The following is a 25,925-nucleotide window of genomic DNA, read 5'->3' as shown; positions in this document are numbered from 1 at the left end:
CTGGGCTCCCCTTCAGCCTCACCTGGAGGACTAGCCAGAAGACTCCAAACCAAAGGGATTACTGGGCCTGGACCAGGACCATCAACCTAGTATGAAGGCCTGAGACTACTTGTGAAAACCATGGTTTGCCACGACAGGGGTCTGAGACTTCATCATTGGTTGCATGGGTTATCACTCATGATGCTAGGAGCGTTCAGCTGAAGTTCTGGAATAGGCCAAAACATTCCACATCTTCTTGTAGCTGAAAAGCTTCTTATCAAGAGACACTGTGGGTGAGATAATACCTTTTATTGGACCAACTTCTGTTGGTGAGAGAGAAGCTTTCACGCTTACATGGAGCTCTTCAAGTCTAAGTTCAAAAGTTTCTCTCTTACACCAACAGAAATGGTCCAGTAGAAGACATTACCTCACCAACCTTGTGTCTCTAACATTCTGGGACCAACATGGCTACGACGACACTTCTTATCAAAGCATTTTGATATTTCACCAGCACTCTTAGGTTTTGTTTTGTTTTTTTTAAATATAGCATAAAAAAAGATTCAAAAATCAAAGTATGTCTGAAGCTGAAACAGCCAACTTAGAGTCGTTTTCACCAGAAGTGCAACAACCATTGAAAATATTTTCCCAATAAGGTATTAAGTTATTTGAGTACTTCACAGATTACTAGATAAAGCAACCTGGAGCTTGTCTTATTAAATCACACAACAGTTTTAGCACTATTTTCATTCAAAAGTAATACATAACTATCTTACATAACCATGTGTCTTTCATAAGTGGAAAATATTGCTGCATTTAATTACTTGTTTCAGTTTTCTTTCCTCAAGGAGCTTATAAATTTCAAAAACGTTACATGTTTATAGCAGTCACTCCAGAAACTTGGAAGAGAATATAAATAAAGTTGCATAAGGATTGCACGAAACTCAAACTCTGAAAGACAGTCAAGCTAGTAAAGAGATGTAGAAACATTTATCTTGTTATTTGTATTTAAATGCACTCCTCACTAGTAATTTCCAAACCCATTTTATTTATCCTGTGTTTTGCTCATATTGGAGAAAACAGCAAGTTTATGCTGCTTTAAAAAAAGGGTTCTCATTAGTGCATTTAAAAATCAGAAATTTTAAAAAGTTACTCTGCCAACATGCTATACTATTCAGTTTAATATTCTTCTAAAGTAGAAGTTTGCCTCAGTTATTTGACAAAGTGTTGTCCCTTTTTCTTTCTCTCTTTGTTTCTTTAAATCATGAGACTTGCAAATGTCTTAATTCCCTATACACTTGTTATACAGAGGAACTTCCCATTGATACCAATGGGAACTGAATATACAGAGCAATTTTCTCTCCTCATTTTATATAACCCACAGGAACAGGTCATGTTGTAATGATGGATTGCTATGCTTGACCCTGCTGGTTTTTGTGATACTTTACTGAAGCAGATTCAGGTAAACTTTTTAAACAGAAGTTAACATAAGAGTAAAGAATACAATCTGTAAAGATCACTTGTGCATTTATTTCAGTATTAAAACCTTTTTTTTTTTTTAATATACTCTGCCCCTAAACATGAAGATTGTGTCCCAGATCATTTATTTATTTATTTGGACAGTGCCTAACATTCACTGGAGACCTCAGGGAAGGGTAAGCTGAAGGTTTTACCAGCCAAGTATGGGACAGTTTGAATTTTTAGGACCCAGGAAGGTGTGGAAGACATTTTGGAGTTATGGGATAAGCACTTTTGCTGGATGTTTCTGCTAAAATGATTAGACTTGAAGCAGTCAATATGGAGATTAAAAAAAGACAGACAATATCCTCAAAGTTATTGCTTCAAGTTTTATGCAGACTCAAAGCTAATACTGCATAATTTTAAAATAGGTTCACTTTTAGTAATGTTTATTACAATAATGCTCAATTGAGAATGGACTCCCATTGTGTCAGACACTATACTAACAAAGGATTAGGCATTCCTGTGCTAAAGGGCTTGCAATCTAAAAAGATTAACATGATCAGTCAGTTACTCTACAATTTCTCCATACTTACCGTCCTCATAACTACCGCCTCCTCCATAGCCCTGATTTACCCACAACTGCCCTCCCATTGCACCCAACTCAGCCTCCTGTAGAAGGTTGTTTAAAAACCTGCCAAAACTGTGCTCCCAACCACTTCTATCCCCAGCGGGTCAGGGTCAGGATACCTCACTGTTGCTCCCAAAGGCAGGGGACCCACATGGTCTCTCCCTTCCCCCGAAAGAGATGAAAGTTATATTTGCGAAGAGTGCATGAAGTGCACTCAAATATAATAGCAATCTATATACACTCGTCACCACCATACCGTCAGAACACTTAGTCCTTTGAAGTTTGTCTAAGATTTTGCGAAAAGTGTATATTAAGATGTTGTTAGATGAATGAACACCTGATAATGTGAAAAAAGAACAGGAGTACTTGTGACACCTTAGAGACTAACAAATTTAAGGTGCCACAAGTACTCCTGTTCTTTTTGCAGATACAGACTAACACAGCTGCTACCCTGAAACCTGATAACGTGAAGAAGTTTTGAGAGCAATGAGTTAGAAAACCAAACACACTGGATGCACTAGTTAAAAATATAAAAAGTCAATTACTTTCACAATGTTAGAACTCCTGCATGGTTAGTATTACCAGAAACCTAAGAAAGGAAATAATGTCTCACTCCCCTTGGTTCAGCTGAGAAAGAAAGGAAGATTATATGGGGTGCAGGGACAGAAGGGATACAGTGAACTTTTGCCAGTAATTAGATATCCTTCAGAATGGGGGATGGGGTTGGGGGAGTTGGAGGAGTTAGAGCTACACATAGAAAAAGAAAAAAAAAAAAAAAAAAAGAAGAGGTAAGTTTCCTCCAACATTCCAGCTATTTTAAAAAATATCACTTGTCTGAAGTGGCAATTCTACTCTTCTCTGTATAGAAGTTACATTCAGCTTGTGACAGTGTTAGCCCTGCTTCACCAGAGCACATACAAAAAGGGGGATATCACCTTTTACCCTGTATTCAGTACTATTACTACAGGTGGGATTTCCAATGCATCCTTTCTCCAATTGGTGTCACTCCCACAGACATGGTAGTTCTAGATTACTTTATGCAATATTCCCGGAGATAACATTCTGGTGAGGAAGTAGGGGAATGATTGTTTGAAGTTACATGTCTCCCCGCTGCACCGCACGCACCGCCTTTAAAAATAGTGTTAAACTGGAAGAACACTATCACCCCTCCTTTATCCATCTCACTCTGCCAGATACTGAATTTGGCAATGGCCAAGGGGCGTGGCCAAGCCAAGTCTTAGCCACCTAGGGTACTTGGAGGAAGAGATTCATCCCAAATGTCTTGGACTGGGAAAATTAAAAAAAAAAAAAAAAAAAAGAATCTTTCTAGCTTTTGGCATATCTGCCAGCACGGCAAACATACTGTAAGCTCAGAATTAAGCTACCTTCCTTACTAGATATCACAAACAAGTTCTGTAAGCCAAATTCTATTCGCAAAAAGAAAAGGAGTACTTGTGGCATCTTAGAGACTAAAATTTATTAGAGCATAAGCTTTCTTCACTTCATGTGAGCTGTAGCTCACAAAAGCTTATGCTCTAATAAATTTGTTAGTCTCTAAGGTGCCACAAGTACTCCTTTTCTTTTTGCGAATACAGACTAACACGGCTGCTACTCTGAAACCTGCCAAATTCTATTCTCACACTTCTTGCAACCCCCGTGTCTTCAAATTTTGCCCTCAGTAATACCTCTGCAATCTCATTGTATCGAATGAGTTTGCACAAGTATAACTAATTCTAACTGGACATTTGTAAAAAACGGATATCTAAGAAGGAACAGAATCTGGCTCAGTCTCATATTGCATAGAGGACACAGCTAATTGCAGTAAAAAAAAAAGTCATCTTACTTTATTCACTAATGTAAGCAGATATGGCCGGATAACTAGTAGATGGTTCTCTGTGTAAAGATTATGCCAGTTTTCAGCGTACAACCACACTCAGCCCTGGTCTACACTATGAGTTTAGGTCGAATTTAGCAGCGTTACATCAATTTAACCCTGCACTTCATCCACGATAAAGCCATTTCTGTCGATTTAAAGGGCTCTTAAAATCGATTTCTGTACTCCTCCCTGGCGAGGGGAGTAGCGCTAAAATTGACCTCACTGGGTCAAATTTGGGGTAGCGAGGATGCAATTAGACTGTACTGGCCTCCAGGAGCTATCCCAGAGTGATCCATTGTGACTGCTCTGGACAGCACTTTCAACTCAGATGCACTAGCCAGATACACAGGAAAAGCACCAGGAACTTTTGAATTTCATTTCCTGTTTGGCCAGGGTGGCAAGCTCATCAGCAGAGGTGACCATGCAGAGCTCATTAGCAGAGGTGACCATGCAGTTCAAGAATCACAAAAGAGCTCCAGCATGGACTGAACAGGAGACACTGGATCTGATCGCTGTATGGGGAGACGAATCCATGCTATCAGAACTCCGTTCCAAAAGAAGAAACGCCAAAATATTTGGAAAAAAAAAAAATCTCCAAGGGCATGGACAGAGACTATAACAGGGACCCACAGCAGTGCAGCGTGAAAATTAAGGAGCTCAGGCAAGCCTACCAAAAAAAAAAAAAAACCAGACTGGCGAACAGCCGCTCAGAGTCAGAGCCCCAGACATGCCGCTTCTATGATGAGCTGCATGCAATCCTAGGGGGTGCCCCTACCACTACCCCATCCCTGTACGTGGACTCCTGCAAGGGGCGGGGGGAAGTCTCACGCAACAGGGATGAGGATCTGGGGGACGAGGAAGATGAGGAGGCAGCAGAGGATGAAACCATTCTCCCCATTAACCAAGAACTGTTTATCACCCTGGAGTCAATACCCTTCCAACCCAGGCTGATGGAGCATGAAGCCGGAGAAGGCACTTCTGGTGAGTATACCTTTGTAAATAAAATACATGGTTTAAAAGCATGCGTGTTTGATGATTAATTTGCCCTGAAGACTTGGGATGCATTCGCAGCCAGTACAGCTATTGGAAAAGTCTGTTAACGTGTCTGGGGATAGAGCGGAAATCCTCCAGGGACATCTCCATAAAGCTCTCCTGGAGGTACTCCCAAAGCCTTTGCAAAAGGTTTCTGGGGAGAGCAGCCTTATTCCGTCCTCCACGGTAGGACACTTTACCATACCAGGCCAGTAGCACGTAGTCTGGAATCATTGCATAAAACATGGCAGCGTATGGTCCCAGTGTTTGCTGGCATTCAAGCAACATCCGTTCTTTATCTCTGTATTATCCTCAGGAGAATGATCTCATTCATGGTCACCTGGTTGAAATAGGGGAATTTTATTAAGGGGACATTCAGAGGTGGCTGTTCCTTCTGGGCTGTTTGCCTGTGGCTGAAAAGAAATCATCCCTGCTGTTAGCCACGCGGTGGGGGGAGGGTTGAAGCAATCATCCCAGAGAATTGGGGGGGGTTAGTTGGGGTTGTGTTGCACATTAACCCAAAAACCGCAGCCCCTCCTTTTAAATGGCCAACCCAACGAGTTCTTGGTATGGGAAATGAGGGCGCTGCTGTTTGAAACCATTCCCACATTATGAAGGCTGAAGAATCCAAAAGACTGTGGTTTCCCATGGCTGCCTGCAAGCCGAATTCTGTTGCCCAGCCCTGCATGCGTGATCTCTCACACCAAACCGGCAGGGCCTCAATATAAAAGAGGCAAAATGTGACCTTGTATCGAAAGCACATCTGCTATGTAATGTTAACAGCTTGGTTCACCATGAAAGAGTCTACCCATTGTTCTCTAAAAATGTGTCTTTTTAAATACTACTCTCCTTTTTTCCTCCTGCAGCTGCAAATGTTTCAACACTCCCCTATCATCACCGTCCCAGAGGCTAACACAGATAAGAAGGCGAAAAAAACACTTGCGATGAAATGTTCTGAGGTCATGCAATCCTCCCGCACTGAAAGAGCTCAGAATGCATGGAGGCAAACAATGGCAGAATCCAGGAAAGCAGGAAACGAATGCGAGGACAGGAGGGACAAGCAAGAGGAGAGGTGGCGGCAGCGTGATGAGAGGAGGCAGGATGCAATGCTGAGGCTACTGGAGGATCAAACTGATATGCTCCGGCGTCTGGTGGAGTTGCAAGAAAGGCAGCAGAAGCACAAACCACTGCTGCAGCCCGTGTAACCGCCCGCCCTCCTCCCCAAGTTCCATAGCTTCCTCACTCAGATGCCCAAGAACGCAGGGGGTGGGGGGCCCTCTGGGCACCCAACCACTCCACCCCAAAGGACTGCCCAAGCAACAGAAGGCTGGCATTCAGTAAGTTTTGAAGTGCAGTGTGACCTTGTCCTTCCCTCCTCCCCCATCCATCACCCCACCTGGTGCTTCCCTCTTCCCCCACCCTTCCCGGGCTACCTTGGCAGTTATCCCCGTATTTGTGTGATGAATTAATAAAGAATGCATGATTTTGAAACAACAATGACTTCATTGCCTCTGCAAGCAGTGATTGAAGGCGGGAGGTCGGTTGGCTTCCAGGGGAGTAAGAGTGAATCAAGGGGGCGGGTCTTCATCAAGGATAAACAAACAGAACTCTTACACCGTAGCCTGACCAGTCATGAAAATGGTTTTCAAAACTTCTCTGATGCGCACTGCGCCCTGCTGTGCTCTTCTAATCGCCCTGGTGTCTGGTTGCTCATAATCAGTGGCCAAGTGATTTGCCTCAACCTCCCACCCCGCCATAAACGTCTCCCACTTACTCTTACAGATATTGTGGAGCACACAGCAAGCAGCAACAACAATGGGAATATTGGTTTCGCTGAAGTCTGAGTCAGTAAACTGCGCCAGCGCACTTTCAAACATCCAAATGCACATTCTACCACCAATCTGCACTTGCTCAACTGATAGTTCAACTGCTCCTTACTACTGTCCAGGCTGTCTGTGTATAGCTTCATGAGCCATGGCATTAAGGTCTAGGCTGGGACCCCAAGGATAACTATAGGCATTTCAACATCCTCAACGGTTATTTTCTGGTCTGGGAAGGAAGTCCCTTCCTGCAGCTGTTCAAACAGACCAGAGTTCCTGAAGATGCGAGCATCATGTATCTTTCCTGGCCATCCCACTTTGATGTCAGTGAAACGTCCCTTGTGATCACCAGTGCTTGCAGAACCATTGAAAAGTACCCCTTGCGGTTTATGTACTGGCTGCCAAGGTGGTCCAGTACCAAGATAGGGATATGCATCCCGTCTATCGTCCCACCACAGTTAGGGAATCCCACTGCAGCAAAGCCATCCACTATGACCTGCACATTTCCCAGAGTCACTACCCTCAGTGACAGCAGCTCAGTGATTGTGTTGGCTACTTGGATCACAGCAGCCCCCACAGTACATTTGCCCACTCCAAATTGATTCCCGACTGACCGGTAGCTGACATTGCAAGCTTCCAGGGGGTTATCACCACTCGCTTGTGAACTGTGAGGACTGCTCTCATCTCAGTATTCTTGTGCTTCAAGGTAGGGGAAAGTAAGTCACATAGTTCTATGAAAGTGCCCTTACGCATGCTAAAGTTTTGCAGCCACTGGGAATCATCCCAGACCTGCAACATTATGCAGTCCCACCTGTCTGTGCTTGTTTCCTGGGCCCAGAATCGGCATTCCATGGCAAGAGCCTGCCCCATTGGCACCAGGATGTCCAAATTGCCGGGGCCCGTATTTTGAGAGATGTCCTCATCACTGCGTTGCCATCACCTCCTCATCTGATTTTGCAGTTTCTGGTTCTGCACATACTGCAGGATAATGCGTGAGGTGTTTACAATGCTCATAACTGCCATGGTGATCTGAGCGGGCTCCATGCTTGCCGTGGTATGGTGTCTGCAGGAGAGCAGAGTTGCAGCAAAAGCAGTGGCTGACGACAGATGCCAGGAGAATAGATATTTATAGAGAACGACAAGAGGACCTGCAAGGTGGATTCATGAGACCAGAGCTGCAGCGGAAGCTGTGGAGGACAACAGTTAGACCACAAACGTTTCCCAAGGAAGAACACATGGGCCCAGGAGCCCATGGCAGACAACATGGAGAAATTCACTATTGAGACAATAGCAGCAGAGCAGAGTTGCAGTGGAAGCAGTGGATGATGAGGGTTAGCAGTCCTACTGCACCGTCTGCTGAAAGCAGTATGGCGTCCACACAGAAAAAAGGCGCGAAATGATTGTGAAAGCAATGGCAGACAGAGGGGGGGCAACTGACTACATGTACCCAAAACCACCCGTGACAATGTTTTTGCCCCATCAGGCATTGGGAGCTGAACCCAGAATTCCAGTGGGTATCAGAGACTGCAGTAACTGTGGGATAGCTACCCACAGTGCACCACTCCGAAAGTCGATGCTAGACACAGTACAGTGGATGCACTCCACCGACTTAATGTGCTTAGTGGAGACACACAATCAACTATATAAAATTGCTTCTATAAAAATCGACTTCTATAAATTCGACTAATATTGTAGTGTAGACATACCCTAAGACAACTTCTAAACTTTTACCTCACTATCATATTCTGTATCTTCTTATGTATCACAGTTGTTTGTAAAGTCAGAATTAGAGCCAAGTACAAACTTCACTAAGGAGCTAGTGAACACTGGCAACGCTAACGTGGCTTGTGTGGTCGCGGCACAGTGCTAGGAGAGAGCTCTCCCAGAACTCTAAAAATTCCACCTCCACGAGGGGCGTAGCTACCAGTGCTGGTGCACTGTCTACACTGGCACTTTACAGCACTGAAACTTGCTGCGCTCCTGAGAGTGTTTTTTGAACGAGAAAAAAGTTGCAGGACTGTAAATTGCCAGTGTAGACAAGCTCGAAGTTAACTTGTTCTTATCACTACTTTATTCTAATATCACTGTTTTGCACATGAGGTGTGAAGGGTAGACAGGGTGGAATGTTTTTGGAAGAGAGATTACATTTGTTTGGGTGACCTTAACTATGCATTTCCACATTCTTCAATGGATGCATGTGTTTTTTTTTCAAATTTAGCTTTGAATACTTAGTCTATCATTTGTTGTTTGATAGTTACTATGTTCTCTTAAGGATTTTACCCTTTCAATAACTGATATTAGCAGCCTTAAATCTGGCTTAACATTTTTTGCTTGGGTACCAGAGTTGAGAAGCAATGTAGTTTTGCTATACTACCACTTGGTGACCAGTCTTGGTGACCAGGCTGCTTAAGACGCAATATGATGGAGATTGCTGACTCGGAATAAGCCTGTGCACTAAATATTACACATCACCTCTGAATATTCCTAGTACGCCTGTGTGATGGGGTGTCCATTCCACACAGGGCTGGAAGGGGTTAAGGTGGCCAAGTATACCTATTAACTTTACAGGCTGCAACTGGAGGAAGAGCCAGGGAGCAAGACTTGATTGCGAGTAGGCTCAGCTGGGAAGGAAAAGGCAGGGCCTGTAAAGCCAGGAAGCTGGCAACAGACTGGGGCAGCAGTCGCTCCCTGGGAAGAGGGTTTAGAGCTGGTACTCTGGGGTGGGAGGGGTACCAGAAGAGTAGGAAGCAGTCCAGGGAAGGAGCAGTGAGGGCTGGAAGAGCAAACCCAGAATTGCTGGGTTGAGGGTCCATGGACTGGAACCCAGAGTAGAGGGCGGGACTGGATTCCCCTACCAGCCACTGAAGGAGTGGCACCTGAGGCAGTAAATGGGACTGCTGAAGGAAAGTTTTTGATAAATCCCAGAAGGGAGGGAACGCTGAGTGACCTAGGCCGAGTCATGAAGAGGACACTGCAGTTCCTGGAGTGTTTTATCCAGAGCCATTCTAAAACTGCAAATTGAATTGGCAAAGGAGGTAGCATTTGGTCATTTTATTAGTGGCTGTGTATATAAAGACAAGTCAGTACAGGCAAAATTAGATATCTATAAAATACAAGAACAAAACAGGACTAACTGTGGCTTTAATTTTATTAGTTTCCAAATAAGTCTGCTAAAACTACCATAAGAAGTTCACTTTTAAAACTGAGTTAGATTGGGAGTGTTGTGCAATATAGCACATTATATTTGCAACATGTAAACTGCAGAAAAGTAACTTCCTCCCTTAGCCACTGTATACCAAGTTCTAGCTAACGTGCTCTAGAATGACAAGTTTTATTTCTACCTTTCAATTAATTTGGGCAGATGGCCAACAATTTATGAGATTGTTCAGAAGACAGGTGTGTGGGTAGAAGCCTTCAGCCTGATAGTTCTTTTGAGCAACAACTTCCGACCACAGAGCTGCAATTTCAAATCTCTAGAATAATTTTACTCGGCAACTCTCTCATCTTGAGCACTCTATACATCAGCAGCAAATTATGTATTCCATAAATTATTAAAACAACATTTTCACTTTTATGCTGAGCTTTAGAAATCATCTATTCTCTTTACCTATGCTAGACTGGATATATTTTTTGTAGGAATATCACTAAATACCAATTTCACAAAACAGTTATTGCACTGCAGGAAGACAGACAAAGCGCCAGGAATGTGTTTTAACTAGGCCACAACTCTAACACGTGGGAAATAGCCAGCAATAACTTGTCCATTGCAAAAAGAAAAGGAGTACTTGTGGCACCTTAGAGACTAACAAATTTATTAGAGCATAAGCTTTTGTGAGCTTAGGCTCAAATAAATTTGTTAGTCTCTAAGGTAGCTCACGAAAGCTTATGCTCTAATAAATTTGTTAGTCTCTAAGGTGCCACAAGTACTCCTTTTCTTTTTGCGAATACAAACTAACACGGCTGCTACTCTGAAACTTGTCTATTGCAGGTGATCTTTCCTATATAATCCATTTCAACTGGTAGAGGGCTGCCTCAGCCCCGACCACCCATCCCCCAGCCTCCATTCCACCTGCTACTAGCACTACTGCTGGGACCCCACCACCCTCCCCTCCTATTAGGTAAAGGAGGTGGGGAAGAGGGCATTGTCTCCTCACTGTACCAGACATTAGGCATTCCAATGCTACTCTCCACCGTCTTCAGAACATGTCTTTTCCCAATGCTTTCTCCACTTATCTGGGAACCGAACCCCCTATTGAACAATTACCTGCACTGGGCACCTGCCATCAAGTGGTGCCAACAATTTGCTTGGCTGCTTCTCCTCACCCTGCCAGATTCCCAGATTAATTCTTTCTTCCCTAATAATGGTTAGAAGTCATATCCACTCCCCTGTCAGAGAAGTGTACCACCTCTTCCCTGAATTACTCAGGTTACAGTTACCCCCGCCCCACAAAAGGAGGACCTGTTTCTTCCTCTAATCTTTGACCTAGTCCTTTACTCCACCCTTTTACTAAATCCCCAAATAGTTTTCCCCCATGGGCACAGTGATCCGTTCATGTGATCCCTCCCTTGCCAAACATGAAAGGGCAGCCACTAATCCTCCTCCCCCAAAGCGTGTCCCTCCATCCATGCCAATTTAGAGCTACCTCACCCACTAAGGCCTAGCTGTGAACATCCCGGGGTAAGTGGCTAACTGACTGAGCCAAATACACAACACTATGCCCGTACATTCAGATGCCAACTCCTGAATCCCATCCTCTTGAACCTGAATGGAGGCACAAACAGGAAAAGCTTACCACACTTCTACCCCTGAATCATCATCCCAAACAGTGGCTTCCCTTGTATGCATTCAGATGCCACTACTGATAGAATCCAATTGGCTCCTGTCAAGGCTGTTTCCCCACTCTGGCATTTCAAGTGCCGAAGGTGGGGGCCTGCAAAGACTCTAAAAACTATTACTTGCCACTTCAGGCTTGTATTAAACTCCCAAGGCTACAGCTTCTTTCTGACTTTGGATTAGTAGATGCTGCCACCACCCAAATGCAGACCCCTTTGAGAGCCCCGGAAGGCACACTTGAGGGTACCCTACAGGAGGGAATTCCCAAGCCCTTTCACCCTCCTGCCAGGGAAGAGCTGAGAAAGGGGAAAAAGGAAATCAGCTGTTGCCACCAGCTAATTAAACAATATGTGCATAAACCTCTTAAGACACACAAATCCAATTCTGTTCTTAAAAAAGGTAAACGTTATTAATAAAAAAAAGAAAATACACCTCTACCCTGATATAACATGACCCGATATAACACGAGTTTGCATACAATGCAGTAAAGCTCCGACACGCTGCTCTGAGCAGCGTGTTAAGGGTGCCGGGCCGGGCCTGAGGGGTTGGATAAGGGGCAAAGGGTCTCGGGAGCAATCAGGGACTCCTCACTGCCCCCCAAGGTCTGGGAGGCAGGAGCTCTGGGATGGCACTGTTGGGGGCCCCACAGTCCCAGAGTGGCCCAGGGGATTAGTGGGGGGCTGTGAGCAGCCCGCTCCGCTTCCCTCGCCCCAGCCCCGTCGCTTGGGGGAGGGGGCTTTGGGAAGGGCATCCTTTCCCTAATCTCCCCACACTCACCAGCGGCAGGAAGCGGAGCGCTGTGGCTGTGAGCTGGCAGAGTGGAGCGGGCTGGGGCCGCATTGCTCCACTTCCCGCCACTGCCGGTGAGTGCCAGTTGGGGCAATGGGTGTGGATAGGCGTTGGAGCAGTCAGGGGTCAGAGAGCAGGGGATTGGGTAGAAGGTGGGGTCCTGGGGTCTCTGGAGGGGGCAGTCAGGGAACAAGCAACGGGGGGGCCAAAGCAAGTTTGATATAACATGGTCTCACCTACAATGCAGTGAGATTTTTTGTCTCCTGAGGACTGCGTTATATTGGGGTAGAGGTGTACATCTGGGAACTTAGGCCTTTGCTAGATTTAAAAAAAAAAAAAACCCTACAAGGATTAAGCATCAAGAATAGCTTTCTTGAGGTCCATCTTAAAGGTTACAAGCAAAACAAAAGCACCTGGGGTTAGCACACAGGAGTCCACGAGCCATAAAGAGATAAACCTAATTGCATCTTCCTAGACATTTCCTGATCTACTTACATAAATGGGGTTTAAATGAGTAGTTTCTAGGTATGATACTGAGGATTTTTCATACCTGGCCCCAAGCTTCTCACAGCATTACTCTGCCCTGTCCCCTCCCTCCGGTAGAACCACCACAGACAAACAAAAGGGGAGTCTTGTTTCAATTTTTAGAAGTTCTAGCCTTCCCACTGGCTCGTTTGGCCAGGTGCCCACTCACTTCCTTTTAGCTATGCATAGCAGTGAGACTTTTTAACCCTTTACAGGTAGAGCAATTAGAGAAAGCTACTAAGAGGAATTTTATAGCTACTGGCTGGCAGGCCATCCATAAAAGGGAGCTACTCCCCTCCCTTCATTTATCACAGCTCCTTTTCCAAGCTCTGCTGTGGATGTAGCCATTCCAGTCCTGAATAAATGGGATCCAAATTCACCAGAGGAACCTCAATACATGCTCTTCAACATCACCACGAATTGAAGTCTTTTTCAGAAGTAACTCTCTTCCCCATGAAGAAAGAGTGGCCTCACACCAGCAGACCTCTGCACTAAGCAAATAGATAAATTTACTGGGCAAATCCCACCCTCCCCACACTTTTGTAATACTAGGACTCACTTTGTCATACCTTAATTGTGATTTTTGTTTTTGATACTCAGACTCAGTGACAAAGCTTCATCCTCTACCCATTTCCCACCCCTCCACAGCAGATTCCTTACTTCAAAAATCCTTATCTAAATCCTACATTGCTAACCTCTTAAACAGCCCTGATTGAGACGACAGTTCCTAGAGCCTAACTAAAACCTGCTATTGGGTTCCAGTGGCCCTGTATAACCTCCTGCAAAGCTAACTGCTCAATAAAAGACCCAAAATAGCATATGATGCCTGCCCACAGCATACCCATGACACCATAGATTGTGGTATCCAATACAGAACTAGGTCAAATTCTGAGAGAATTCACCCCTGACCTCCAATTGACGGAGAGTAAATTCCTCAACACCCCACAACAGACTCTGGATGTTTATAGTGCTAATTGCTTTGCACCACATAGAAAGAATACTCCTGGGGGAATTCTGTGCAATGCAGAATTTTGCAGAAATTAACGTTGTCTATGCAGAATTTCCTTTCCCCCACAGAAGTGGGCTGCAGTGCTGCTACCAACCAGTAGGAGCCACTGGACTCAGCAGAGCCCAGCTTGCACATAGAAGACACTGTTGCGGGGAGGAAGAGGGAGCTAGAGGGTTCCTGGCAGCTGCAGTTCCCAGCATGCCCTGAGGGAAGGAGAGGGTGGCACGCGCAAGAAACTCTGTGCAAGTCTGGGACCAAGCATCAGGCTCTCTCTCCCTCTGGATCCCTGGGCAGTAGAGGGGGACAGGTGTCTGGGCAAGGTGGGTGGGGGCTCTGCAGCTGGGCTCTGAGGAGGAGGGCGGTTCAGATGTATTGGCTCAAGGGGCCTTTTAGGTGCTCTGTGGGGGGGGAGGGTTACTGGGTGTCTGGCCGTCCCGAGCAAATACATGCGAAGGGGGCAGAGAAACAGGAACTGGGTTGTCATAGGGGTTTCTTTAACTCTACTCCTGGGGGAATTTGTGTATCCCCCCATATTGTTACAGACATACTTGCTGACACGTATTTTGAAATAAATTACCAAAATAATTGAAACTGGCGTGATTATGTAGTGTTACTTTGACAAATAAAATTTGAAGAATTTAATTTTTTGCCACAGAATGCCCCTGGGAGTAAAGTTAAACAGTCAAGAACCAAGGTTTCAGAAGTCTAGCCGTGTCTGAATGGGCTCCTTGCTAGCTCCCAACACCAAGTCTCAAATTCTGCCCACCTTATAGTGAGTGCTTTAAAGAAAAGGACAAGTATCAACATGGACCACTGTCTGGTTAAACTTCAGAATCACCTCTGTTGGTTCTGACCTTATCCCTGTAGATAGTCACTGCCATTAGGATGGAAAAAAAAACCTCCCAGACCATTCTATCTTTCATTATCCAGATCCAATCAGCCTGCTTGCTCTAGTGGAAAGCCCAAACCTGCTATCCCCCAGTACATCTAAATTGGCTTTCAGATCTGACTATGGCTTCCAATCCTCCCTTCAAAAGAAACCCTAGTGCATTGATGCAAGAACTATCCAACAGTTAATAAATCCATCTGTGACTTGGGGAATTTATCTATGTACAGCTTATGAATTCTGTTTGATATTAGGGAATCTTCTCTCTATCTATATCAAACTGCAGAAAAAGCAGAAGAAAGCTAGCTCTAGGAGACAGAGATGCCATGATTCAGAGGAGAAGCCCTGTGTAAGAGGAAGGGAATTCTAGAGACTCTGACCAAATCCCAAAGAACACTCAGTAGTGAGGACACTGAGGCAGGAAACGATGTATAGGTGTTTTACTTAGATCCATATATTTCTTGTGATAATTAGAGTAATTGTTAAACCTTTACAATGCCTGTGTGTTATGTGCTTCAACTATCACATGTCCCTGAAGAGGAAAATTGTAAACCAGAGCGTCCACCAGGTTGGAGCTCTGGGAAAGGATGTGCTTAACTAGTGGGGTCCCAGGGCAGCTGGACCAGAAGTTCCCACTTCTCCTGAAGGGGTATCAGAAAGTCTGTGACCAGAAAGCATGCCAGAGACAGCAAAGAAAGAGATTGCTGGAGCCCACCCAGGCCAAGGAAAGCTTAAGAGGAGTACATGAGTTCAACATGTGGAAACCCAAACACATCAGCTTACTGAGTGTTCAGCAGGGGGAACTTTAATAGGGCTGTGATACCACAATTTCTCTACCAGTTAATGAATTAGAACTAGCCATGCCCAAGGAAGCAGCTGACGGCAAAGTGCAAAACACCCATCCCAAGGAAACCAACAGGTATGTTAAACTGAAGACGGCCAAGTTTGTATTTCATGCAAATGTGACAAAGTTCCTGCTCTACCTTAGTGGGTCTTGCGCTTATTGGCGGATTTGCTCGCCTTGGAGCTTCATGGCAGTCCTCAGCTTGGCCGTTTTTCTGAACCACAGTCCAGGTCGACTCCCCTTGTGTCTGACCAGGAGTTGGGAGGATTTGGGGGGAACCTGGGCCCACCCTCTACTCCAGGTTCCTGCCCAGGGCCCTGTGGAATGCAGCTGTCTAGAGTGCCTCCTGGAACAGCTCTGCGACAGCTACAACTCCCTGGGCTACTTCCCCATGGCCTCCTCCCAACACCTTCTTTATCCTCACCATAGGACCTTCCTCCTGGTGTCTAATAATGCTTGTACTCCTCAGTCCTCCAACAGTCCGCGTTCTCACTCTCAGCTCCTAGTGCCTCTTGCTCCCAGCTCCTCACACGCACACCACAAACTGAAGCAAGCTCCTTTTCAAACCCAGGTGCCCTGATTAGCTTGCCTTAATTGATTCTAAAAGCTTCTTGATTAGAAGATATGCAGCCAATCAGCCTGTCTTAATTGTCTCCAGAAGGTTCCTGATTGTTCTGGAACCTTCCCTGTTACCTTACCCAGGGAAAAGGGACCTACTGAGCCTGGGGCTAATATTCTCTGCTCCTTGAAGTCTTAAACCACAATTTGAGGACTTCAATAGCTCAAACATAGGTGAGGTTTTTCGTAGGAGTGGGTGGGTGAGCTTCTGTGGCCTGCGTTGTGCAGGAGGTCGGACTAGATGATCAGAATGGTCCCTTCTGACCTTAGTATCTATGAATCTATATCTGCCTTCTATTACTCTCCTATAGCCATCTGGCCCGACCCTGTCACACAAAGTAGCCTTCTCAGATATCCCAGCCAACTGCCACAATCCTGCCAGTATATTAGCGGAGAGTAGAGTACACCCATCTCTGTATCTAACTCAGTCTTCCAGATAAGCCAGCATAGTAAGGCTTGAGCTCCACTTTTCCATTTTCTTTTGCTAGCATTCCTAACCTACCATCTAATATACCTGTATCTTTTGAGTCAACCTGACCTGCATGCCACTATCCACTCTGACACGGTGCTGAACCTTTAAAGGCTGAGCATGATCACGAGCATCCATGAGCTTTGCCTATCAAAGTAATTGGCCTATTAAAATAATCTGATCTTCATAACAAAAAAATCAGCAGATTGAAGTCCATGGGATATCGAAAATAACCAGAAAGCTACCCAATATGATACTTTACTCCTAATCTACAACTGGACTAAGGAAAAATGAGAGTTATTGCTGGTCCTTCCCATCTTTCACTAGCTTCCTCATATGAAGCTAATATTCCACACGTACCCTTTAGGGTCAAAAGAGAGGCTCACAGATTCACTATCCTGAAAATCCCTGAACTTTAAAACAAAAATGTTACCTCTGACTGAGATATAAACCGTCTTAAGGACTTCAAAGTTAAGAATTATTCTATCAAGTCTACCTCTAATATCTTTAGTCCTAGTGAGCACTCTTCTCCACTATACCATGACAAGGGAGAGCAATCCGACAGAAGTACCCATATTTTCTTGAGGTCATTTGTGGAGGAGGCCATTCCCATGCTTCTGCTACTGATCCTGAGCCTAAATGGGGATCATCCAACAAGCTCCAATCCTGTTTAGAGGATATCACCCTCCACTGGACACTGCAGCAAATGTGAGCTCTGTGAGGCACCAATTTTTCCCACAATCACATTCCCTCTCCCCCTCCATATTTGTATCTAATGCAAGTTCCAACATTTGCTGTCAATGAAGGCTCATCATAGTTAAGGCTACATTTAGTCACAGGTATTTTTAGTAAAAGTCATAGACAGGTCAAGTGCAGTAAACAAAAATTCACGGCCCGTGACCTGTCCATGACTTTTACTATATACCCCCCTAAATAAAACTTGGGCGGAGGACTTCAGGTGCTCTGGGGTGGGCAGGCAATCTGGGGGCACTGCGGGTGCTGGGGGAGGTGGCCCAGTACCCCTCCTGGTGCTGGGGGGAGGGGCTGGACTGCCAGGGGCTCCCTACCTGGTTCCGCATGTCCCTGCAGCTCCTAGATGGCAGATGGGGTAAGGGAGCTCCGTACACTGCTCCCGCCACAAGCGCCGGCTGCGCAGCTCCCAATTGGCCAGGAACTGCAGCCAAAGGGAACTTCAGGGGCAGGCAGCAAACTGAGCCCCCTGGCCCCTCTGCCTAGAAGCTACAGAGCCATATCAGTTGGAGACGAAGAGCCCCCAACCCCAAGGTAAGCCCCGCCCCACACTCTAATTGTCTGCCCCAGCCCCGAGCCCCCTCCCACACACCCAAAGTGCTGCTGCTGGCCCAGGGGCTGCCCGGGCCACTGCAGAAGTCACAGAGGTCACAGAAACTGTGACCTCCATAGACAGACTTGCAGCCCTAATCATAGTTACTAACTAAGATGAAGTGAGCTGTAGCGCACAAAAGCTTATGCTCAAATAAATTTGTTAGTCTCCAAGGTGCCACAAGTACTCCTTTTCTTTTAGCTTTATAGGTGGAACTTATAACCCACTATCAGTATAAAGGATGGACACCAGACAATCCAAAATCATCGGTTCTAACTATTTCACGTTCAGCCTGGTCCCACTTCATTCCCATACACAGTGGAGCCATCAATCTAAGTTCACTCAAACGGACCCATGCTATATCCCTAAATGTATTATGAGCCTGGCAAACTGATTTGCTATATTTTGATAAGGCCAAGCCTCTCTTCAATTATTTGTTTGACAACATCTGCACACCTCAGACAGGTGACACTCACCTACCTAGATCCAACTTACTCTATGCCCTTCTTATTGCTCTCTGCCCTACCGTCCATCATAGCTTTCTATATATTGCCCTATTAACTCTGTTAGTATGGAGAAGGTACACTATGATTGGAGCAGCTACTTATGGTTAAGCTTGCCTTGCTGAAAGACTGGGACCGTTAGGTGCAGTGGCACTCACTACACCATGCTCCCTCCTCCCTCCCCCAAATACATGGAAAGCAGTCCCAATCGCATTGACCCATGTCCCTACATTCTCTCTGAGGGGATCTGAAGGTGTTTGATTTTCAATATTCAGCTGCTGGAAGTACCCACACTCTGTGGGGTACTAACCATTATACCAGTCCTGTGTCTACATACAGCCTAGAGGGTGGTGGAATTCAGGCATTGACCCCACAGGGGGGCTTGCTGTGCCAGCCCCCTAATGTCTGGACAGGGCCCAGGAAATCCACCATCCCATCCTAGTTTGGTGGTCCAGCTGCTGGCACAAGTGGAAAAGCCTGCACTCCAGGTTGCTGCCAGCTCTTAGCGAATCTGGGGAAGGGGAACCCTTCAACACTCAATCCTTCTGTAGGAACTCCTAAGCCCCCTGCCAAAGGGAAACTTGTGATCACCAGAGCTGTGTCACTACTCCTGAAGTTCCCTGAAAAGGGACTTTCTCTGCTGTTTCCCCCACCCACCGTCAATGATTTCAGCCCTGGGAAAGTCCCCAACTTTCCCCTGATTATTCCTGTCCCACTCCCAGCTCTAAGAAGGAAACGCGGCTCAGCCAGGGAATTCAGCCATTCTGTCTATTCAAAGCCCACTCCAAGATCCCCTGGCCAATGGGAATCCTCCCCACAAGATCACTGTGCAAGACCCACTAAGCCCCCCTAGGTCAGTGATTTCAGCCCTGGGAAGAGTAGGGGCAAGGTTGCGGAAGATTGGCGAGGAGCTAAGTGGTGGACTGAGTATGTGACTGGATGTAAGCGGAGGATGCAGGCAGTTTCAATGAACTTTGTCCGATAGTCCCTGCCAAAAGATATTGTAGCATAGCTCAGCATATTTTTGCCTGTAAACGAGTCAGTTTATGTAATAAGCATAATTATATATATAAGAATGTAACCAGCTGTTGACCCCCATGTACCCCAAGATAAGCATGGAAAATACAGCGCCGCAGAGGACTCCTTCCCCCCCACCCCAGTGGAGTCCTGCCTGGTCAGCTGTCCTGAATGGCCAGAGTCCCCTGCAGCCCCTCCGTGTGTCGTGGGGGCTCCCCACGCAGATTGGAGCGCAAGTTCTTCCTTCCTTCAATAAAGCATAGTTTACTATTCTTAGGCCTTAGTGTCCTCCTTTCGCCCCACCCTCCCAGCCCTTGCAGGCACAGAAGCCTGTACCTCTCCCCTGCTTCTTCCTCCTGTAAATTAAGTTTAAGAAATTCTAATCCTTGGTTTCAAAAACCACTTTCCAAATATGAATTAATGCAATGCTATCCATCCATTTATATGGCCTTCCATCACTGTAGCATCGAAGCACTCCTGCATCAGCAGACAGACAGCTGTACTACTACTGCTGTTTCTTAGGCCTCTCAAAAGCAGCAGCAGAATGGAATTACAAAACTCTAGTTAGTGTCACTGGTATTATTCAGAGCTCTGTAGGCAACATTGAAACTAACATGATTAACTTCTCTCTGAAATGCTTCCAGTTACACGCACAGGGCCACATACCCTGCAGTTCTGCCCGTCTCTAAATGTGTGGAAGAGATGGTCTTTGGAGGAGGGATTTAGGTTTATTAGGAACTGGGGACACTTTTGGAAAAGGAGGAGCCTGCATAGCTTCCTAACAAACCAAGAAATCATGGCCTAATAGCTATAATCAATGTTCTATGTACTTCATACCAGATTATACCTAATTTATGCAGTTTAAAATGTTGGTGCCTTGATTGCTAAATTGGGGAGCACGCTTCAAATGCCCGCATGCCTACCATCCCAATATGTGTAATTTAAACAGTTACAAATGAACATGCAATTTTGATATTTCTGTTAATGTCTGAGCAGAGAAACAATTAATGTTTACATTTGAATTGCCATCATTGGATTTCAGAGTTAACAAAAACATAGTTGGGACAGTTCACACTTGCCTTGCAACTGTTTGTAGTTCTTTGAAAATTCAGGAAGACAACTCTGTTTTGGTTTATATTCAGAAGATTCCTGGCAGTCATGAAGGCTGCAGACTTATTTTTTAATATGAAAATTTAAGTTCCAAGTACAATATTGCAGCAGGCAATGGATTCCACGGCATATTTGTAAAATACCTGGAACTCTGGTCGTACCACCATAGACTGTTATTCAGATGATCTCAAACTAGGCAGGTTCAGGTTGTGTCAGTACTTATGTAAGAAACCTCCATGGAATTAGATGCCGGTGACTCAGTAAATGATAATCTCTTGACTGACTCAGTCCTGAACAGAAGTCCTCACAGATTGTGCCAGAGGGCACAGCACAGTTAGAGTAGCTATCTGTGGGATGTGGCATAAAACCTAACATGACCTCATCAAGTTACTAGAGAGCCCTGACACTTTTCAGAGAGTACAGAAGTTCAGCATTTGGTTATGACACCAAGATTATTACATTCTGCCTACTTAAAAATATTCCCTTGATCCAGAACCTAGATCCAACTAGATTTTTATTTTATAATTCCTTTCCTAAGGTTGTGATATATTGCTGCTTAAAGTGGTATATTTCGCCTCAGAGGTAACTGTGAAAGCTGTCAGTGAGAATGATTTGTGAAGCAACTGTCATAGCATTTTAGAAGAAAGGTGCCCTAACAGATCATTTTTGCTACTACTAGACTGATGTAAAAAATCCAGCCAGAGCCTTCAAATGTAGAGTAGCATATGTTGGTTTATTAAACTTAGTTCTGTTGAATGTCTTCATGCTGTTTTTATAATGTAATTACTCAAAAATATTGGGCATCCACATGCAGGGAACTTAAACATCTATATTAAAAAAAAAAATCAGTTCCCAAATATTTAGTTTTCTTAGTTTCAGAAAATGCCCAGAATACTGAGATTCTTACAATTGCACATTTATGTCTGTAAAACAATGTTCCTTTTATTAAGTTAATACAACAAAAAAAGTCATGTTTCATATTTAAATTAATCCCTGCCTCTCCCAAATCCCAGCAAAAGAGTTGGATTTTTTTTTTTAAGCACACATTCAAGTAGAACACTGATTACATATTGGTTTGAATATTTATAATTGTACCATGTAATAGGCAACTAAAACAAATCAATGAGCTACTTCAAAGGCTTTTTTTTTTTTGGAGGGAGAAGGGAGGAAAAAGGAAAAAAGCAGCAATAGAAGCAGCTAGAAAAACATATAAAGCAATACATCAAATACCTTGATATTTTACTTCCGAAGACTGGGAATTTCAAAGCGTATACAAGTATAAACAGCCATGAAGAAAATCCTGTTTTAATGACCATGTTTGCAAAAAATTAGCTAGACTATTTTTTTTTAAATGCACATTTATTCTGAGTCATATTTCAGGACAAATGTAATTAGACAAACGATAATACAGCCAGCAGTAACTCCAGAAAGTAATCTCTTAAATGTCACTGACTGATGATTCTGCTGAAAAACTACTTTTAAAATATGTATCACAAGTAGTATCAAATTTTAAATTTCCTATCACTGCAGAGGTCCAATATGCTTAAAGACTACAAAAAAAATTCCAAAGTAAACACAGAAGCTAGTTACAATTACCCTTCAATACCTGAGGCTCTGTTCTTGAGGCTACAGACTAGCATTCCTTTTTAAAATATCAATGAAAAAAAAAAAAAAACCACACACACCAACTTGAGAAATGTTTGCTAAACAATACATATCCAAAACAGTGGAACAGCGCTTCATTAAAACTTAGTTAAATAATTTTCACCTATATTTCCACTACAACTGTCAAGATTTTGCATCGTTTCCAAAACAGTTACCGTAATGATTATCCCAAGGTCATTATAAGCATGCTTAAAATTCTCTTTAAAATTTAATATTAAAGTGTGAAAAGTTTCCCTTACATAAAAGTTCTCTATGTAATAATGACATTAGCATTCAGATAAGGTACAAGTACATAAAACCAAGCCCAATAAATTTTCACCCGTAACTGGGGAGCAAGTTTTTTATAAGTTAGTTTATTGAACATAAAAACATTGCCCCTTTAAATGGTTAAAATGTACCATCATAACATTCGTGGGAAAATTACCAGTGACAGACTAATAAAGTTATCCCAAGAGAGTGGAGGGAGGGAATGAGAAAATCTGAGACAGGAATTAAGATAAAGGGAACAACCCAAACATTGCTAAAATTTAGGGGACGAGTGAGAATACTGAGCTCTGCATTTCCCATATCTCCTGCTTCCCACTTCCTACTGCTGGGGTATTGAAAAAGTGATGCTTTGCTATGGATTAATAAATCTAAATTATAGTTTGCCATACGTATTCTTTCAATAATTTTTACAGATCACTCCATTTTCCTGTACCTCCATCTCCCAAAAACTGTACTATGAATTGGCCATAAAAATAGATCATCTTCAAAAATGCTTTAAAACCCTTCAAGGACTAAGATTTCAATCATAGGAGCAACCAGCAAGAACACTCAAAATGGTGACTAGCAATAATAAATCAGACACAAACCCACCATGAAAATTAAATCCAATCTCGCAAAAGAGATGGTGGCAGACAGGCTTTTCTAACATACAGCCATTTACCCAGAAGTAAAGTTATATGGATTATTTTTCAACCAAAGAAAATTTTCCACTCAAAAGCTGCTAGTACTAATAAGAGACACCAGCATTAAGGTTAGGAGAAAGTATTTTCATCTGTGACTGTTCCCAACAATGACAGGTGGAGACAAACAGAGTAAAGAACAAGGAGATGGTTAAGGCTAAAGGAAAGAGATAGAGCCACAGAGGCAGAGAGCGAGGGGAAACAATATTAAGGGTGCAAGGCAGAGATAGGGCACACAAACAGAGGCCATTGGGATATGGCAGTCACGGGAGTGGGAGACAATATGAGGGGGGACAGTAAAGCAGCATTGGGTAGAGGCAGTGGAGGAAAGGGTATAGAGGAGCAAGATGTGGGGCAGTGTATGGAAGGGCACAGCTCAGGGAGCTGACTGGGAGCAGAAAGGTAACGTGGGACTGGGACAGGACACAGATACATGGGGGGGGCGGCAGCAATGAAGCAGGGCACAGACATAGCCAGGGGGAGGTGATGCGTGGGGGGGAAATGAGGTAGCCAGTACAGGGACAAGGCACAGACACTGGGGACGTGACAGGGGACAATGAGGCAGGAGTGACAGAGGCAGGGTACAGACGCATAAGAGACAAGGGGGGCAACGAGGCAGGAAGGACGGGGGCAGGCTGCAGGCACACGGGAAGTGGCTGGGAACAATACAGCAGCAGCAGAGATGGGGCAGAGCGCACGTACAGAGTGGCGGAGGTAGGGGTAATACGGCAGCAGAGACGGGGCAGGGCACAGACACAGGGGAGGTGGCAGCAGGGGATAATATGGCAGCCGGGACGGGACAGGGCACAGATAATGCGGCGGGGGTCAACGAGGCAGCAGGAACAGGGCAGGGCGGGGACGGGGAGGTAATACGGCAGCACGAACGGGGCAGAGCGGGGGGTAACAGGGCAGCAGGGACGGGAGAGGGCGCAGACACAGGGCAAAAGGCCGGGAGTTAATGAGGCAGCAGGCTCCAGGGAAGGAAGGCAGGCAGGCAGGCAGGCCGGCCAGCAAGAGGCGGGCGGGGGGTGGCAGGCACGGCCCGGGGATGGCACGCACCAGGGGGCCGGGGCAGACCCACGGGGAGCCCCCTCCTCACTCACCCGTCTTTCCGCTTGGCTTTGTAGACGTGCCCGTAGGTGCCTCTCCCCACCTTGCAGCCCTCGTACTCGAACAGGTCCTCCACCCGCTCCCGCTCCCCGGTCAGCTTCACCTTGAAGTCATAGTCCATCTTCAGCGCCCGCCGCCGGGACCCGCCGCCGCCGCCGCCTCCGGCCGCCTCACAGCCCGCCGCGCCGCCGGACACCGCAGGGACCAGGGAGGAGGAGGCCCCGCGCCAGCGATACGGACCATCCAGGGGGAAGCCGGCGGGCGCGAGGGCTGCTCCCTCCCCTCTCTCGCCCCGTCTCCTGCCGCTCCCTCCCCGCCTCAGCCAGGCAACGGCACAACAGCCGGTATTTCACCCGGAATACGGCAGCCCCGCTTCACCGCACTGTTGAAAAAGCGTCGCAAGCCGCTCTCACAGCGACACCTCCCCAGCAGCAGGGACTAACGCACCACGTGGAATCTAGCCGGCTGAGAGCGCCCACTCCAGCGCCGGGGCCGGCATGCATTGCGCCAGCGGGCGGCGGAGGAGGGGGGTTGCATGCTGGGAGTTGTAGTACAGAATGCGTTAAAGGGCCCCTCTTTGCATGCTGGGCGTTGTAGTCTGGGGTGAGCTAATGTTAGAGCGTTGCAGGCTGGGATTTGTAGTCTGGCGGGTGAATTATACCGGGCGATGTAATTGAAGTGGGGAAGAGCGAGGGCAGAGCAATGTGTAGTGCTGGGGGCTTATTTTAGAGAGTGGTCACGATGGAGTGCTGCCTGCTAGGGTTGTAGTTTGGAAGCGCACTGGTGAGGCCATAGCTGGAGTACTACGTCCAGTTTTGGGGTCCCCACTACAAAAGGGATGTAGACAAATTGGAGGCAACAAAAATGATTGGGGGCTGGGGCACATGACTTACGAGGAGAGGCTGAGGGAACTAGGCTTGTTAAGTCTGCAGCAGAGAAGAGTGGGGGGGGGGGATTTGATAGCAGCCTTCAACTACCTGAAGGGGGGTTCCAAAGAGGATGGAGCTCAGCTGTTCACAGTGGTAGCAGATGACAGAACAAGGAGCAAGGGTCTCAAGTTGCAGTGGGGGAGGTCTAGGTTGGATATTAGGAAACACTATTTCACTAGGAGGGTGGTGAAGCACTGGAATGGGTTACCTCAAGAGGTGGGGGAATCGCCATCCTTAGAGGTTTTTAAGGCCCAGCTTGATAAAGCCCTGGCTAGGATGATTTAGTTGGTGTTGGCCCTGCTTTGAGCAGGGGGGTTGGACTAGATGACCTCCTGAGGTCTCATCCCACCCTGGTCTTCTATGATTCTAAGGGGGGAGGGGTGTGCAGTAGGGTCCTGTATACTGGTGACTGTAGTTTGGAGGGTGGTGTCAAGGTGGGGCACTGCATGCTGGTGGGCAGGGACTGTAGTTTACGGGAGGAGAGGGGTCATGGTTGGGTGTGCATACCAGGGGCTGTAGTTTGGAAGGCAGGTCA

The 25,925-nt window shown here is 45.7% G+C and overlaps 1 protein-coding gene across 2 annotated transcripts in view; it reads right to left on the bottom strand.

Moving 5' to 3' along the window:
• The window catches only part of CDK8 (cyclin dependent kinase 8), a 190,174-nt gene extending 165,176 nt beyond the window's left edge, over positions 1 to 24,998 (bottom strand). The window contains exon 1 of one of the 2 annotated variants that reach the window (XM_038383687.2): positions 24,455 to 24,998. In XM_038383687.2, coding sequence (XP_038239615.1) covers positions 24,455 to 24,582 — 128 coding nt within the window. In that variant the 5' untranslated portion in view covers positions 24,583 to 24,998. The remainder of the gene's footprint in view (positions 1 to 24,454) is intronic. The other variant, XM_038383696.2, reaches the window with a different exon arrangement.
• Between the last annotated feature and the right edge of the window lie 927 nt (positions 24,999 to 25,925).

The sequence above is a fragment of the Dermochelys coriacea genome, chromosome 1 (genome assembly GCF_009764565.3).
Source record: "Dermochelys coriacea isolate rDerCor1 chromosome 1, rDerCor1.pri.v4, whole genome shotgun sequence".
NCBI classification, from domain to species: domain Eukaryota; kingdom Metazoa; phylum Chordata; order Testudines; family Dermochelyidae; genus Dermochelys; species Dermochelys coriacea.
The sequence above is the reverse complement of the archived record's forward strand: the minus strand, read 5'-3'. Positions and strand labels throughout refer to the sequence as shown.